The sequence below is a fragment of the Mya arenaria genome, chromosome 4, assembly GCF_026914265.1.
Source record: "Mya arenaria isolate MELC-2E11 chromosome 4, ASM2691426v1".
Taxonomy (NCBI): domain Eukaryota; kingdom Metazoa; phylum Mollusca; class Bivalvia; order Myida; family Myidae; genus Mya; species Mya arenaria.
In genome coordinates, this window is record NC_069125.1 from 38,350,700 (window position 1) to 38,368,585 (window position 17,886).

The 17,886-nt window shown below is 36.4% G+C and overlaps 1 protein-coding gene across 1 annotated transcript; it reads left to right on the top strand.

The window, feature by feature from the left end:
* Positions 1-560: 560 nt before the first annotated feature.
* LOC128229791 (uncharacterized) lies at positions 561-8,261 on the top strand. The gene is made up of 3 exons (XM_052941613.1): positions 561-678; positions 5,377-5,550; positions 7,831-8,261. Exons 1-3 carry the CDS (start codon positions 636-638, stop codon positions 8,004-8,006), a joined length of 393 nt encoding a protein of 130 aa, XP_052797573.1. The 5' UTR covers positions 561-635; the 3' UTR covers positions 8,007-8,261.
* The last annotated feature ends 9,625 nt before the right edge of the window (positions 8,262-17,886 follow it).

Sequence of the window (17,886 nt, forward strand, 5' to 3'; positions counted from 1 at the left end):
AACGTATTGATTTATGTTTTTCTGGGCCTGTTGACACAATACAAACAATAAAAAGATCAACAATTTCAATTTACATGTATATTGTTATGCGATGATTCGCGATCTGAACATATCCGAAGATGTTGCGTTCATCGGAAAATATGCGCAATTGCCGAAAGGCAGTTCATTTAAGAAATGGAAGTTAAGGGGTATATAATTATTACTAACTTACTAGTATATGGCCAAAACAAAAACATTTGTAAACAAATGATTTTATCAATGCAATGAACAATGTCATACAGTTTAAAGGAAGTTATAAACACCGAAAATGAATACGTTAATAAACTTGAATATGTAGCAATATCTTAAACTTAACTAAGCTAGGCCAATTCGATTTATACAGTGTTTCCTACGTATATCTCTGTATGTAAAAATTAAAAACGAAAATAGTAACGTAGCAAGCGGCAGGCATCGCTATGTATCTAACCTTATCAAAGTGATAGGCTAATTTATGATCACCATATGCGAGTAACTTAGAAATAAAGTAATTATTATTATTTGTCTACTGATAATGTCGTGACCTAAATAGGACTAGAACCTCTTTATATGGTTATGGTCACTAAAATTCAAATTTATAAAAGTAAATTAAGGATATCATGCATTGTTTAAGAGTGTCAGGAATAGTGTTGGTGTTGTCAGGTAAACTATAAGTACTTTATAACAATTAAATAATATTTGATATATGTTAAAAAAGAGAACAAAAATATCAAAGGATTGAGTTAATTTGTTTTACAAGAACGATCATTCTTTTAAGTCTTATATTGGTTATGCACCAGTCAATTGTAACCACAGCCCCCAGGTCCGGAGGTATACCGGGAATAGCCGGGGAAATGGGCCGTGTTTTTACCTTCCAGGTGGCCTCGCAGTGCCGGGGGAATGCGGTGGTTTTGTCTTCCCGCCAAATATAGCGAGGAATGGGCCTAACATAGAGTCCCTTGGGTGCGGGGGCATTTGGCGGGGGTTTCACAAGCAGTTCGTCCCCACAGGACTTTGCCCGGGCTTGGCTGGACCGAAAGTCAAAGTCCCCGCTATTCCCCGGACCTGGGGGCCGTGGTTACAACTTACTGGTGCATTAATACGTACGAAAATAAAAGCATAGTTAAAGATTTTAGAACGGTTTGTAATAGTCACATATTCAAATTCTCACAGTGTGTTAACTATCTAGGTCGTATTGTTGTCAGATTCATATCGGGAGAAAGTCGTGATAATAGTATTATGCCTGGAGTGTATGAATACAAGTGCTTGATAACTAGAAAGTATTCCCATTTTGTTCGTATACAGTATCGTGTGGAATTTTCATGTTCACATTCTGCCTTCTAAAGTGCAATAATAGACTTGAAGGCTTTGCTTTGCATCTGACATAAAATATCTCAAACATTTTCGTTTTAAAAATATGTTAAATTAAAGATACTTGCTCATGTTTTTGTAAAATGCACTTTTTTGTATGAATAAAGTGTGGCAAATAATTAGGGATGTAAAAACTAAGATACCGAAATCAGGAACCCTTCTGCAAATGTTGATATTTGATATGCATTGTTAATATGTCAAAATATCCTCACTTTTGTTCGAGTCCCGGTGGCCGTGAGGTTTGGGCGTCCATTTGCAATTTCGATATCACAGAGTGAAATAATGATAAAATAAGTGTTTAGATGCATTACCGGGAAAATTAATTTTGGTCCAAAAGCATGAGAGACTACCTTTAAAACACATCTGCTGGATAAAGCAAAATACCCCTTGTCAATCCTAATATACGCTCTGTCATAAGCTGAACGTAAGAAACATTGTGCACTTCAGTCAGACTGGAATCATAATATATATGCTATGTCATTATACAACTTACTGTCATAGAAATGTCAAATGTCGTAGGTTTAGAAACAGTATGTAGTATCCTTCAATTTCAAATTCCTCAACTACATCGCCTGATTAATTTTATTCATACATCTTCATTTTATAAATGATTTGTAATTGTATACATGTTTAATAAATATTAATTTTATAAAGAACCAAGAAAATCATATGAATAAGCTCCGGTGCTGGTTTTCAAGGTGAATAAAGTCAATCATGTATGACCATGCGATTAAATTAATCTGGATATTGAATACCACCCAAGCGCGTTTAATGTCTTGCATTACAGATTGTATATTGAGTGTGTTTAAACCTGCAAAAATCAGTCAAAATTGTGAATTTGTTCTGGTCCTTATAGATTACGGAATGTTTCATAACGATTGCAAACATGTTTCCACAATTTCGGTGCTAGGGGCGCTGACATAATTGCGCTTATGATTACAGGGCCATTTTATTTACAATACAGAAAATGACATTGACACTAAAATATGTAAATACAAAATTAATAGATTTTGCATCTACTTCGGAGTCAACATCTAACAAAATAATGTAATTATCTATGATGACTGGAAATACTATCAAAAGGAATACAGTTGTAGGTAGTATATATCATAGGTGGGTATTTTAGACAGCATAATACCACACTCTCATATGTTGGTATCTTCCGAGTACTCCACAGCATAAGAGCACACTCTCATATGTGGGTTTCTTTCGGGTACTCCACAGCATAAGACCACACACTCATCTGTGGGTATCCTCCGGGTACTACACAGCATAAGACCACACTCTCATATATGGGTATCTTCCGGGTACTCCACAGCAACAGACCACACTATCATATGTGAGTATCTTCAGCGTACTCCTCAGCATATGACCACACTCTCACATGTGGGTATCTTACGGGTACTCCGCAGCATAAGAGCACACTCTCATATGTTGGTATCTTCAGCGTACTCCAGAGCATAAGAGCACACTCTCATATGTGGGTATCCTCCGCGTACTCTACAGCATAATACCACCCTCTCATATTATGTTATCTTCCGGGTACTCCGCAGCATAAAACCACACTCTCATATGTTGGTATCTTCCGGGTACTCCACAGCATAAGACCACACTCTCATATGTGGGTATCTTCCGCGTACTCAACAGCATAAGACCAAACGCTCATATGTGGGTATCATCCGCGTACTCCACAGCAAAAGACCACACGCTCATATGTGGGTATTTTCCGCGTACTCCACAGCATAAGACCACACTCTCATATATGGTTATCTTCCGCGTACTCCACATCATAAGACCACACTCTCATATGTGGGTATCTTCCGCGTACTCCACATCATAAGACCACACTTTCATATATGGGTATCTTCCGGGTACTCCACAGCATAATACCACACTCTCATATGTGGGTTTCTTCCGCGTTCTCCACAGCATAAGACCACACTCTTATAAATTATGTGGTTAACTTCAGCGTACTCCACAGCACAATACCACACTCTCATATGTGGGTATCTTCCGCGCACTCCAACGCATAAGACCACACTCTCATATGTGGGTATCTTCCGCGCATTCCACAGCATAATAACACACTCTCATATGTGGGTTTCTTCCGCGGTACTCCACAGTATAAGACCACACTCTTATATGGGTATCTTCCGCGCATTCCACGCATAATAACACACTCTCATATGTGGGTATCTTCCGCGGTACTCCACAGCATAAGACCATACTCTAATAATTATGTTGGTATCTTTCGGGAAGTCCAAAGCATAAAAGCACACTCTCATATGTGGGTATTTCGGGTACTTTACAGCATAAGACCACATTCTCATATGAGGGTATCTTTCGGGTAATCCACAGCATAAGAGCACACTCTCATATGTGGGTATCTTCCGATTCCAGTTATTACAACTATCATAACAGTTCACCTAATGTACTGTAAAACGTCATCCCATCCAAACAATAGGGTCATTTTATCAACGAGTGTTCGAAATCATATGGTAAGACATAAAACAATTAAACGTATATTAAGTCAGTGTCACGAATTGACTATGAAAGTTGCCAAATCAAACTGCTTAAACTGACCAATAAAGCTCGTTTTATCGAAATAAATCAAAAAGAGAATTATCAGTTTGTAAAAGCGATATTACCATGCATGCGTTGATAAGATGCTCCTTAGATATCCAAAGTAGCGTTATATTGTTCAGGGGTTTTTTTTGGTGTGTTTTAATGATTCTTTGAAAATAGAATATCACTTAAAGCTGCGTTCTCACAGATTGACCGATTTGACAACGTTTTCATTTTTGTCTCAGAATCGGGTGATTATAGCACCAGTGCTTTCAATTCAGTCATATAAGATTACTCACAATAGAACATACTCAATTGTTTGGAAAACAACCGATTTTTTTTTTCGTTTTTCTTAAAGCGTTAGCCATAAAACATCAAATTTCCAGCGTAAATATTAAAACTTCGATCTGATCAATCTTTTATCAGCAGTCTTTTTCACCGGTTGTTGACATTTACGCAAAATTCGGCTCATTTCAAGGCATTTTTTTAAATGTTCTCAAAACGGTCGATCTGTGAGAGTGCCGCTTTAAGCAATGAAGATGTCCAATGTCTGCTGTCCTGTTTAGTTAATAGTATGTCTCATTCTAAGAGTGCAACTAACTAATCAAAAGTAGGAGTTTGTCATTATTCATGTTGATCTTATTAATTGTATTAGATTGTTCTAATCAAATTGGAGGATACACTGTTTGCTAGTTTATGTATTGGAAATGGGATTTATTTCATTTTTCAAATCTGAAAGTTTCCCCGGATGGGAATCACATGGAATATATATCTATCACGTTTTTAGCATGTCGCCACAAACATTTAACCATTTTGACGCCGTCCCTTATATTTGCCAAATAAATGTCATTGTTAAAATTGTTAGAAATCAGTTTCTATCAATGGAATATTTAGATTGCTAAAAGACTGTGAGGCGACCAATCCTTTTTGGTATATATGTAATTTCACCGGAAAGACGCGAAAAAGACTTTAAGCTGGTTATTACGAATAATTAATATTAGTTACTACACAGGTTATGTCGTCGAAACCACAGGGGCAGGTTGCGTTGTTTTGACACACCACGCCCCCGTCGTTTTTTTTTTGTTGTTGTTTTTTTGTTTGTTTTTTATCAATTTTTTTTATCAATTTTTAGTAAGAATATGATGTGGTAACTGTAACTTGTGAAATTTGTACAAAGATTACAAAGATAATAAAATAAAAATAAAAAAAATAAAAAATTGGCCAATTTTCAGGAGTTACAGTTACTACATCATATTCTTAATAAAAATTATAAAAAAAAATGATAAAAAAAAACACAAAAAAAACGACGGGGTGGTGGTGTCAAAACATTGTTTCAGGAATTTTCTTACAAGCGTGAATGGTCATATCCCTTATACATGAATAGTATGCGATTGCATTTTCACCCTTCATTAACTGTGTTTACAGCGATGGGCAGCTACGCGCTGGAGTGTTACATTTGTGGTTCTCACATGGACATCACGTGTGCGGGGCGGTTTCAGCAGGGGGACTATAAGGGGGAGAGAACCACTATCGACCCGACCACCTTCATGCCATGCCAGATATGCACCAAGAATGAGTACATGCACAACGGAAACACGCGTAGGCTGTTACAATAGTTTCACAGTTATTTCATAAGAGCTCAGTTTATGTGATTGTATTTACTCCTGACAATAGTATTAAAGCTGTTCTGGGATTCTGTAAACATGTTTATGTAATTAAACCATATCTACATTTCATAGAGACAACAAACAAACTTGCTATGTTTTGTTTACACGAGCAATGTTCATATTACACAAATTTTAAGATACGTCTCATTTTGGGTGTTGGATGTCTCCCCTCAAGCTCAGTTTGATTTTATAAACAATATATACAGTAATCACGTTTAGCCAATTGTTGTTTGTTGTTTTGGTTTTTTTTGCAATTTGTAACCCCTAACGACCCAGTCGTTCACTTTCGGTCCTGCCAATCCCGGGTAAAATCCCCGCCCTGCGGAGACAAACTGCTGGTAAATTCCCCGCCAAATGCCCGTGCACCCCAGGGACATCCTAGATAAGGTCAATTCCCCACTATTTTCGACGCGAAAACAAAACCACCGCATTCACTCGGCACTGCGAGGCCACCTTAAAGGTAAAAACACGGCCCATTTACTTCGCTACCCCCGGTTTACTCCTCGGACGTGGGGGCCTTGATTTCAATTGACTGGTGCATAACACTATGTTACAAGTAGTGGTTTGGCAATATTCTTGTTTCGCTTTCGTTCGTTACGTTCCTGAGATTGTGTTTTATAGACGGGTCAGCCCCGGTTAAAACGGGGCCGACCAGGCTTTGTGATTGTCACACTGTTTCTGCTGCAATGTGTAAACGGTGGTAACCACAGCCGTTTGAAGTATGTCATACACTGTGTCTTGGTTGTTTCCCTATTATATAATGAAACCTACAGTGTTCTCCTCTCATATTATGCAAAACTTATCATATATTATCTTAGGGTTTCCCAATTTAAATTTTCTGCTGTAGGATTGATCGCCCTTTTATATATTGTAAACCTTGCGCTTTGAGGTTTTTTCCCTTTACTTGTATTATGCAGTCACCGCTGGTGTTCTATGAGATGTGTTAGGAGATTTGTCCCCCTTTGAACTCTTAACTCATAATGTTTCAATCGGAAATTCTCGGTCATTTTTATCGAAAAAAGGTAAGTTTGTATATTTACGATGTCAGGAATTGGTGCTCTTTAACTACTCTTCAAGTAGATCGCGTAGTAATTTCAATTGATTTATTCTCCGTCTACGTGGCCTAGTGGTTAGGCGTCTGCCTACGGAGCCGGAGGTCGTGGGTTCGATCCCTTGCCGCGTCATACCAAAAGACGTTAAAAATTGGTTCAAGTAGCTGCCTTGCCTGGCGCTCGGCATTTAAAGGGTAGTGCTTGGAAAAGTGGTGTACTCAGTACTAATTTAACCCAGGAAAGTTGTACCTCGTGTATCGGTGCTTTACACTGAGCACGTAAAAGAACCAAGGGGTCTCTTCGAAAAAGAGCTAGGGTATCGCACCCGGACTTCCTTGTATCCACCACTGTCTCTTCAGCGTGCTGTCCCTTCAGCAAAAACAAAGGACCCCGTTGGAAATAAGTGTTTGTACTTTCACGGGTTATCCTTGACCGCAAGGTCTAAAAAAATAGATACATACAATTGAGCAGTTAAACTTATTGACTTAACTCTTGGGAATCTTAATTATAAATGCAATAATACACTTCACTGGCAATCAATTTAAACATAGATACACAAATACAAGCTAAAACACTATATTTGATTAATAATATTATTCAAAATTTTACGAACTACTTCTAATGATGTACCGAGATATACATTCGAGATTGTTTTCGATAAAAATGGCCGAGGAGCTCCGAATTTTTATGTTTTGACAATTTCTTCTCTTTGTTTCCTTCATTTAATACAATGGGCCTTCCCTTGTTTTACTCTACGAAATGCACCAGTCAATTGTAACCACGGCACCCCCAGGTCCGGGGAATAGCGGGGACTTTGACTTTCGGTCCAGCCAACCCCGGCTAAAATCTCCGCCCTGCCGGGACGAACAGATGGTAAAATCCCCGCCAAATGCCCCGCACCTCAGGGACCCTAGGTAAGGCCCATTCCCCGCTATATTCAAAGCGAAGACAAAACCAGCGCAGTCACCCGGCACTGAGGGGCCACCTGAAAGGTAAAAACACGGCCCATTTCCCCGGCTATCCCCGGTATATCCCCGGACCTGGGGGGCCGTGGTTACAATTGACTGGTGCATAACACATTAATATCTTTATTAAGATGTACAGGTATATATATCGTGCCCTTTGCTTTTGCTATTGGTAGCCTTGGCCTTCTACTTCAGACATAAGCCGAGGCTGTTCGTCCACCTGGAAGCCAGAGAACTGCGACAGTCACGGCTGCGCCTGCGACACTGACATCTGCAACGCCGCCGTTCCTATGACAACAGTTTCCTTAACGACCGTTATCCTGGCAACAGTTATGTCCGTGTTTGTTGTAAAAGCGTTTAAGTGTTGTTGATCTTTGAAGATTTTTGCAGCAACAAAAATACATTGTGTGTGTGTCATAATGAAATTATTGACACACGTAGTATTTCCTAGTATTTGAGGATATACATAATTGATATATCATTCCTTCAGTGTGTGTCTGCGATACTTTGTGTTTCAAATGCTCTATCATGACATGTATGTTAATTATATACATTTCTTCTTACCTTGTGAGTGTAATTTTGAATGTCAAATTACAGACGACATTTTAGAATGATTTTATAATGATAATTATCATAATACATTATTCAGAACCGTTTGACCGTTTTCTTTTCTTTCAATTCGTAGAAATATTTGCCTAAGTATTAGAGTTTACATTCACGGATACATATATGGATTTGGAATTGGAAGTTTTCTTCTTAATCATGCTACCATAGGACCTTCTCAAAGAGTCCGCTTATTTCTTCTATAAGCATCATCAGTGGCGGGTCCAGGACTTTCTAAATGGTGGAGGCACAACTTATTATAAACATTAATATATAAACAAACTTTTTGAATGCATTATTTTAATCATATAATGACATGGAATTAACATTTGTCTTCACTGTCAATGCTGTTTGGCAGGTCAATTGAATTAAAAATATAGCATTTACTGATCTAAGATAACAAAAAATGATAACTTGCCGGTCTGGGAAAACCAGGGTCGACGGATTAACAAACTAAGGCGTTAACCACTCGACCACCTGATACGCGTACACGCACATATATGCATTAGAATAAATGCAATATAGACCTACAGTATATTGTTTGAGCTCAACCATACTGTAGGTACTACGGGTGTCATTGTCATTTAAGTTAACTGAAGTAAAAACAACTTGACAACAATTCCAAAAAAGAGTTTTAAATAAATTATTGTATTAATTTACAAATGCTCTAGCATAATTCCGAGAACTAGACGATAATAAAGGCCGAAATGGAAAGTTTCAAGGCGGCAACGTTTTGTATTTAAACTTTTGTTAAATGCACTTCATGCAAACACATATCTAGTTGACACACGATGACATTATTAAAAGCAATGACAATCATGTAATGTTCACATGTTAACAGTTTAGAACAACTTATATTTCTGGTATATGATATATTCTGAAAACAGTAAACTTACGCGTATAACTGCAGCCATATTTGCCTACTTTTGATCAGCTGTCTGTGTAAAATGCGGTGCCGATTTTTCATTATCGAATGTTCGGGCCCCGATGTCATTTTCAAGAGACTTTTTCGTGTCGTATACTATATTATACTCGATAATCAGCTTCAACTGTTTATTTGCTCAAATGCTTATATAAAATTTAAATTGTGACAAAACGACTTATTTGTACAGTTGGGGGAGTGTGTGTGTAGGGGGGGGGGGGGAGGGGGGGGGGCACGGGCTCTCTGATCATGCATGTTCGCAATGAGTAAACTCCTGCTAATTGATTATGTTTCGACAAAATGGATCACGAAAGTCATTACAAAAACAAAATATTATATTTTAAGAGTAATATTATATAATCATAATTATAGTATTGAGAATAGAAAAAGAGGAAGAAGAAGAAAAGGAAGAAATTTAGGAAGAAGGAGAAGAAGGTGAAGAAGAAGAAGGAAAAAATAAAACAGAAGAGAAGTAGATGATTTTAAGGAAAAAGAAGAGGAAGAAGAAGCAGAAGAAGAAGAAGAAGAAGAAGAAGAAGAAGAAAAAGAAGAAAGAAGAAAAAGAAGAAAAAGAAGAAGAAAGCAGAAGAGGAGAAGAAAATTATGAGGAATAAAAAGAAGAAGATAAGGAGTAGAAGAAGAAAAAAACGAAGAAGAAAAAACGTAAAAGAAAATTAATGATGATGATGAAAAAGCAGAAGAAGAAGAAGAAGAAGAAGAAGAAGAAGAAGAAGAAGAAGAAGAAGAAGAAGAAAAATAAGAAAAGGAGAAATATTTAAAACTAACGGGAACAATACATGTTTGACATACGCGAGATTCACATTTCTAAATGGTATGCTATTTGGGTTTCGGTTCTATCAGTGCTTCAAACAGAAATGCTTATACTGTACCTGGCCTCTGGCTGGAAAGTAAATAAATTGTAGCGCTCTTCAGTTCAAGGTGCTCCTCTAGCTGTGTTCAGGCTTTGGTGATGTAGCAAATCTAACAGTGATCAAACACTGAATTACCACTGCTCGAAACTAGAAGATTAAATCTGCAATATTTATAATTTAATAAACATTTAAATCACGACTGCATTTCTGTGTTTAATTTAGATCACTTTGAGAACGCGTCCCAAGTAGCAATAAATTCATGTTTTTAATTTCGCACGTTTATTTGGTATTTACTTTTACAATTTTATTTCAATATTAGGAAATTTGGTTTATTGGACCCCGTACACATTTGTTGTAAAAGGTCTAATTATTTAAACAAAAACAAATACGCGCAATAGGCTGTATTGGAATAAATCTTCAGAAGAGGCGCGTATTTGAGCATGGTAAAATATATGGCCGCACGAATTTAAAATACCGGATTTAATTTCCACCACAAACATTATTTAGCACTTTAGCCATAAACTGTTTTCATAAATACATGGATAGAGACCCCAATCGGCCGGAAAAAAGCGGATGTGTTAAAAAGTTATCGTAAGTCAGAGGGGTCCAGTACAAACTTAGGGACAAAAGCAACTGTAGGGACAAACCGTATTGCAAGTGGTATACCCAGCTAATGCACCAGTCAATTGTAACCACACCCCCCTCCCCCTACCCCAGGTCCGGGGAATAGCGGGGTCATTGCCTTTCGGGCCAATCCGAGGTAAAATCCCCGCCGTACAGGGACAAACTTCTGGAAAAATCCCCGCCAAATGCCCCCGCATCCCGGGGACATCCTAGGTGAGGTCCATAAACCGCTATTTTCGGCGCGAAAACAAAACCACCGCATACACTCGGCACTGCGGGGCCACCTGGAAGGTAAAAACACGACCCATTTCCCCAGCTATGCCCGGTGTACCACTAGACCTGGGGAGGGGAGGGGGGGCGTGGTATCAAGTGACTGGTAACGGGGATCGGGTCTATCATGTTCGCTAATGAGGAGCCCATATTGAAACGAAAGTAAAGTTTGACATGCTTATGTCACGCTGTATATTTTACCATCCGAAGGCAACAGAAAAGATAATCATTCATATACTTTCAATTAAACCTTTTCATCACACAGTGTTTTTTCAATGCTTAGAACAACTTGTTTTGTTTTTCTAAATAATCAATAAAAATGTTTTATACATAATTAATAACAGTAATTTGCTATATATATGGTACGAGTTTACATTAACATAGAAATTCCGCCATTATTAACAGCTTAGTCTGAATAACCACAGCAGCAAAGGGACGGACCCATTTAATACTTATTCGGCTTCATTTAACATGTCAGATTAATTTCAAAAACATTGTGTCCATTATAATTTAAAACATTAAAAATTCAAAATCAAACATAAGCGTGCACAATGCTGGAACACAATTTAAACGACGTTTGCATACAATTTAGCGCCTTTTTCTGAAAAAGTACAATAACAGGTCATGTTATATCATTTTAGGCATAAAAACACAAACAAAAAAACAACATTGTTTGAATGTACGATCGCAAAATAGTTTGCGTGAACACCAGAAGTAGATATCTCACTCGTGAAATATAGCTTTTGGTGCTCACTCGGTGAAATATATTGCGATCTTACACTGAAACAAACAATTATCCTCTATGTGTGCCCTATGTTAATATCTCTTTTTTCTAAGCGATATGCACATTAAGGTTTTTAACATTCAAACGACATTCATTTAAGGACCCTTCAAATCTTCAATCGAATCAAATGTTAACGATGTATTTCAACGCTTCTCTTTGTCAACACCTACAAGAATGTATTATATAACACCATTAAAGTAAAACCATTATTATTTCGTGTTCACAGGAGTTATCAGCATTTTGAAACCATTGAAGGGTTCTTACTGAATCGAAATCAATGTTTGGGGGCTATTTTATTGTTGATACTAAAATGTGAGATATCACCTGAATTGGCGTAACGTTTGTTGTATGAATTATTAATCTGACACTTATATCTGATTGTCAAAAGTTATAAGGGCCATCAACTCTGATTTATGGCCCCTTTAAACCCTTAACGCAGCTGCAGAAAACTTGCGGTGAGTAAAGTTTGAATTATTTTATTTCTTCCTTCATTGGCATACAAATATATGACAATTGTTTGCTAATACTCATAATGTTAATATGAATCGTATTAATGTCAGCGTATTAAATGAGTAAAATAGTATCAATAAAAACTATATGCTCAAGCAGCGTTATTTGCATATTTGTGTCGACTCCTAACATACCGGTGCAGTATATGTAGTCACGGTTTTAGGTATATAGGTCACTGTTTTAGGTATATAGGTCACGGTTTAAGACGAGCATTTTTGTAACAGAAGTAATGTTTTACTTTCTGGTTATTTGTATACTGAGAATTCATAATAATGGATATCTTCGATTATATAAGTCATGAATGAGGTACTAACATTTACGAATTTACATGCATGAGACGTTTATTTTGGTCGTTTTAGACTTTGACCTGGTTTTAAAATAACTTAAAAAACGCATAGCATAAAAGAACATAACAGAACAGATCGGACGGTTATTAAGACATATCTTTGACTGTATGTAACAATGTACACATGTTTAACCAATGAATAAAATGATACAAGTATACGCGACTTTAGACTGATTAATAATAAAATTCAAGTTTTTATAGCATAAAGTAGGAAACTTTGAAATAACTTCTTAACTCATATGCACTTATATTTATAAAAGCTATGCACCAGTCAATTGTAACCACGCCCCCCCCCCCCAATGTCCAGGGAATAGCGGGGACTTTGACTTTCGGTCCAGCCAACCCCGGCTAAAATCCCCGTCCTGGGGGACGAACAGATGGTAAAATCCCCGCCAAATGCCCCGCACACCAGGGACCCTAGGTAAGGCCCATTCCCCGCTATATTTAAAGCGAAGACAAAACTACCGCATTCACCCGGCACTGCGGGGCCATCTGAAAGGTACAAACACGGCCCATTTCCCCATTTCCCCGTCTATTCCCGGTATACCCCCGGACCTGGGGTGGGGGGCGTGGTTACAATTGACTGGTGCACTAGTACTTCAGCTATGACTCATATAATCAAATATATCATAACGTGTACATCCACAATAAATTAATTCCAAAAAAGGTGAAAGAATAACCGAAATGTAAGAACAATCGATTATGGTTCCAAAAAAGGACGTCTCAAACCGTTCCCTATAGACCTACAACCGTGACTGAACTCATACTTGCAACATTTACCCACGTGCCTAGCGTAGAGCCTGGTGTAACAGTTAGACCCAGTATGTGTTTTGCAAACACAGTTGCTTCATGCCGCTATACACTTAACACGACACATCATCCTAGAAGGACTCTTTCGCGTTTTAAACGATCAGATATCAAAAATATTAATTTCTTGTGAATTGTGACCAAAATTATTGTAATAACGATAGAACTCAATCAAAAGTTGAAACATAAAGTTTGACGAAAATCGCTTAACGCTATGGAAAGTCAAATGCCTTAAGGCTCAGAAATGCTGCTTATAAGAATATCTGCCAGTTGATTTTTTGGTGCTTATTCATAAAAGTAAGTAAAATAACTCATTTTGAACAAGTTGAAAAAATTGCCTAAATACAATCTGTAAGCAAGTCCCTTTAAGACTTTATTGGCTTTTGTTTTCAGTTGCAAGTTTTGAAGCGCGTTTCACCTATTATGAATCGTAAGATGAAACATCAATAATTCAAATAGTACTTCTAAACAATATCAGCATAAACTAATATGGAGTATTTGTTCTGGAAGCCTGCAATCTCTTAGGACCAGTTCCAAACCCATTCTCCATTAAATGCCACTTAATTTCAACGTGGTGGGGAAAAGTTTGAGTCCTTTAAGCCCTTCAGTAGTTCAGTTTGACAGTATTATAAAGCCCTAATATATAATCATATCAGGTAATTCTTAAGATTCGGTCTATTATTTGAGCTGCTTATCTTTCATAAGACAATATAACTGGATTTTACATACCAAACAAATAATTTCCGCGTCTGATAACCCACTCGAGTTATTGTGCCAAATCCAAAGTAAACTGATAGCGACATTATACAGCAGCAAGTACTTTCATTGAGAAGCCATGAATTTTGACTACTCAATCAAAATTTGATTCAATTTTCTATATTAAGTTTTTATTGCCTACTTACCTTTCGTCAACCACTTGTAATTTACTTTAATTTTCGGAAGAGGATAGGTTGACGAACATCCATTGTTTTCGTCACTGTGGTTTTATGGACAAGTTTGTTGTTAGAGAAAATTGAAAATGTGAACAATTGGTTATAAGTAATTCAATGATATTTAATGGTCCTTACATCTTTATAGCTGGTTACGTGTGTTAATAAATGTAAGGTTTAAATTGAAGTGTTTTGGTAGGGCGCTGCACCCTGTCCCTTTTTGGTACCACCCTTTTGCCCTAGTGGAGACAAGCATGTGTTCCCCTTTGCTTTCGTAAAATTGAATAATAAGAATATCCTTTGTTTTGATTCAAACTTATAATACGTTTATAACTACATACAAACTTGACTTATTTGGCAGTTGGACCTAATATAACTCCTTAAACACAAAACTATTTTCAGCCCAAAACAATGTCCCTTTTCCCCCTTCGCACCCTGTCCCTCTTAAAGTGAATTGCCTGGAAGACCATTACTAAATAATCATATATGTACATACATGTCTACTAATAAATTTATTAAACATGTAATCAATATAAACATCGTACACGTGCACTATAAAACTAATTAAACTGAAGCGATTAATCAACCGAGTTGCAAAGACTGACCTAGTTCTACTTTTAATACAAGAAACAACCATTAGGTCCCAAAAAGGTACAAGAAAGGGAAGAATAATACGAGACTAATAATTCACATTTAAACAACAATAAAAATATAATATGTAATGACGTATGCATGAGTGGGGTTATACCCAAGTGCAGTATAAGATTTGCAAACCTCCTTATTTTTAATGCCTAGCCTTGTTCAAAATTATACAATATTCTGTCCGGGTAAACAAAGCGATGTTTTAGTTTTTGCAAACATTCCAATTTTGTCCTGCCTCGCCTTTTTTCGAAATTATATTGTTTCCTTGCGGTATCTTTTATTTCATTTTCAAAAGGATCCACAAACATAAATCATTGAAATAAAAAATAAGAAAATTTTACTAGCATCAACAACCACATGATAATCAATTCAAATGTGTTAGAAACTTGCAGCAATAAATGCAGCAATATTTAATTTTACGAAAGTGGCAATTAAAGTCTTTAATGGGCTACAATTGAAACTAACGGGCGTACAGGTGTGATAAAACGGGTCTTGTCTTGCCCAAAGTAGGTGCGCACACCTGTTGAACATCTAAGATGAATAATCGGCCACCGTTTGTCATAATTGTACCCCGAGTCGTAAATCATACGGCTATATTGCTACTTGATAATTCTCAATGAACTTCCATATAGGTATCTTAACTTTTTAATGATATTTGAATGAATGAAATAATTATTTTTTTGATGACAATATGGCTATGACGTTTTTATTAATATCCTTTGTAACGTGTTTTTTTTCTTATATGCGAGTTCTTCCGCCAGCTATATACAACTGAAAGTATTAAGAATAATCATTATTTGCTGTCATCTTGATTATTTTCAAGGAATGAAATGTATTACAATGTAACATAAAGATTCCAAAGCCCTCATTCTATTCTGAAGATATGTTTTATGTAGTCTGTAACATTTCATTGCTTTGTGACAAGTGTTGACCTAGTTTTTTTTCTTCAAAATTTGACCCTGATCCTAATCAATATTGGTGCTGCCATGGATATTGCGTTTACTTATATGAGAAAACTTTAAACAAGTAATGTTTTATCATGATATTTGGTTACTTAATAAGGTGCAACAATAAGACTGAAAACTCAGCTCCATAAGTTATTTGGTATGTAAATTTGTTTGGTAGGTCTCGTCCAATCCAGTTCATGCCTTGGCTAGGGTAAACGTTTGGCCCGCCCCTGGGTTTTAGTGTAGATCCGAAAATAAACAAACGAGTCTAGGCCTTGAGCTAAGATTGAAAGTACGCAGCATTTTCTAGTTGTCAACTACCAAATGAATCTAGAAATAAATAACTGAGGTCACTTCAGTGGCGTCATTTCTATATATACTTGTGTTACAGTAGGGCACTGTTTGTTGTGGTTGTGATATGTCTGGTGCCGAACATATTGTATAGAAACGCATTTAAGCAAAAAGTATATATTGCCGTCTTTATTATACACTGTGGCTTGTACATCTTGTTTTCGTACATGTACATTTTAAAACGGAGCTATATGTCCTTGATCTTGTTTTATTGAATCCTTGATAATCCTACTATATTCAAATCAGTTTTTTTGTAAATAAATGCAAAATTTGTATGTTTAACTTCGCGTAAAATAGGTTTAATATATTAACAATTCCAGTAGAAAAGTAGAAGTATGCACGAGTCACGAAGCAACACAAAACAGCTCCGTACACCAAAGGGTCCAAGTTCGAAAGTTTTACGGAAATAGACGGAATCTATCGACATAATACGAAAATCGGAACACCTCGGCCATTTTCTAGCAGATATATATATATATATCCCAATGCTTGCCAGAGATGGCCGAATTGTTACGATTGCTATAACCTTTTTTAAGAAACTCACAGAAAATTAATGACATCGTAATTGTAGCGCCACTTTGTGTAATAAAATTACACACTTGTAAATATGACGTATTGTACCATGCTTATAATAAAGTAGGTTATGTGGTTTTCGTCCTGACGTTCGTTGACAGTTGTTATTTATGTTGAGTGTTGGAAAACTAAGCTAGTAAAGAGAGTAGGCCAGGAAGTTAGCTATAAAGAAAGCTAGAGTAAAAAAAGCTTAAACACGATTATATCCGAGAATAAGAAATTAACTTTCACGAAGCAAGCAATGCAGTTGCTCAAATAACAAAATCAGGGTGCAATGAAGCGAGATAAACAACTAAATAAGCAAGATGTGCATGCCAGAAAGCAACATGTAATATTTGCTTTAATGCTCTTTCATAGATAAAACCAATATATAATTGCTTTTATGTATGATAATGTTACATACAGGACACAGCGCCTCTGCTAGGAAAATGGTTTCGAGTGATGAACTTTGTTCAAATAGTAAACAAGCTATTGTGAGCCGAGGTCAACATACTGTTGATCACAGGTGTTTTTTTCCAAAAATGTCCACACTTTTAATAAACATTTATTATGATATTTGCTGAAAATAATGTTCTTTTGGATATCACACTTGACACGTTTTCTTTTTATCTATTTTCGAACTTCAGATTTCTAAGCCAAAAGTCTAATTTGATTTGGATTTTCATAGAGACAAAATTTATGAAAATATTAATTATTTTCTTCTTATTATTTTTAATACGTTATAAAATGTCCAAATTTAGATATATCAAACACTATCATTTTATACAGATCTTGGATTAGAATATGTTCTTATTCAAAATGGTGGCTGGATTTACAATGGAAAGTTCCCTATCAAAATATTGTTTCATGTTATTTTTAACTTTTGTTTTAAAATAAAAAATGAGTGCATATGCAGAGTGGTCCAATTAAAAAAGCATCGAATTTCCATGAAATTTTATTAAAAATAAAACTTTTTTTTCGTCAAAACCCTCCTTTCTATTGTATGAGAGCATCACACAATAGTTACAGTAGTCCAACGGTCCTCTGCATGTGATATGCATATTGAATAAAGAATAATATAACAAAGCTTGA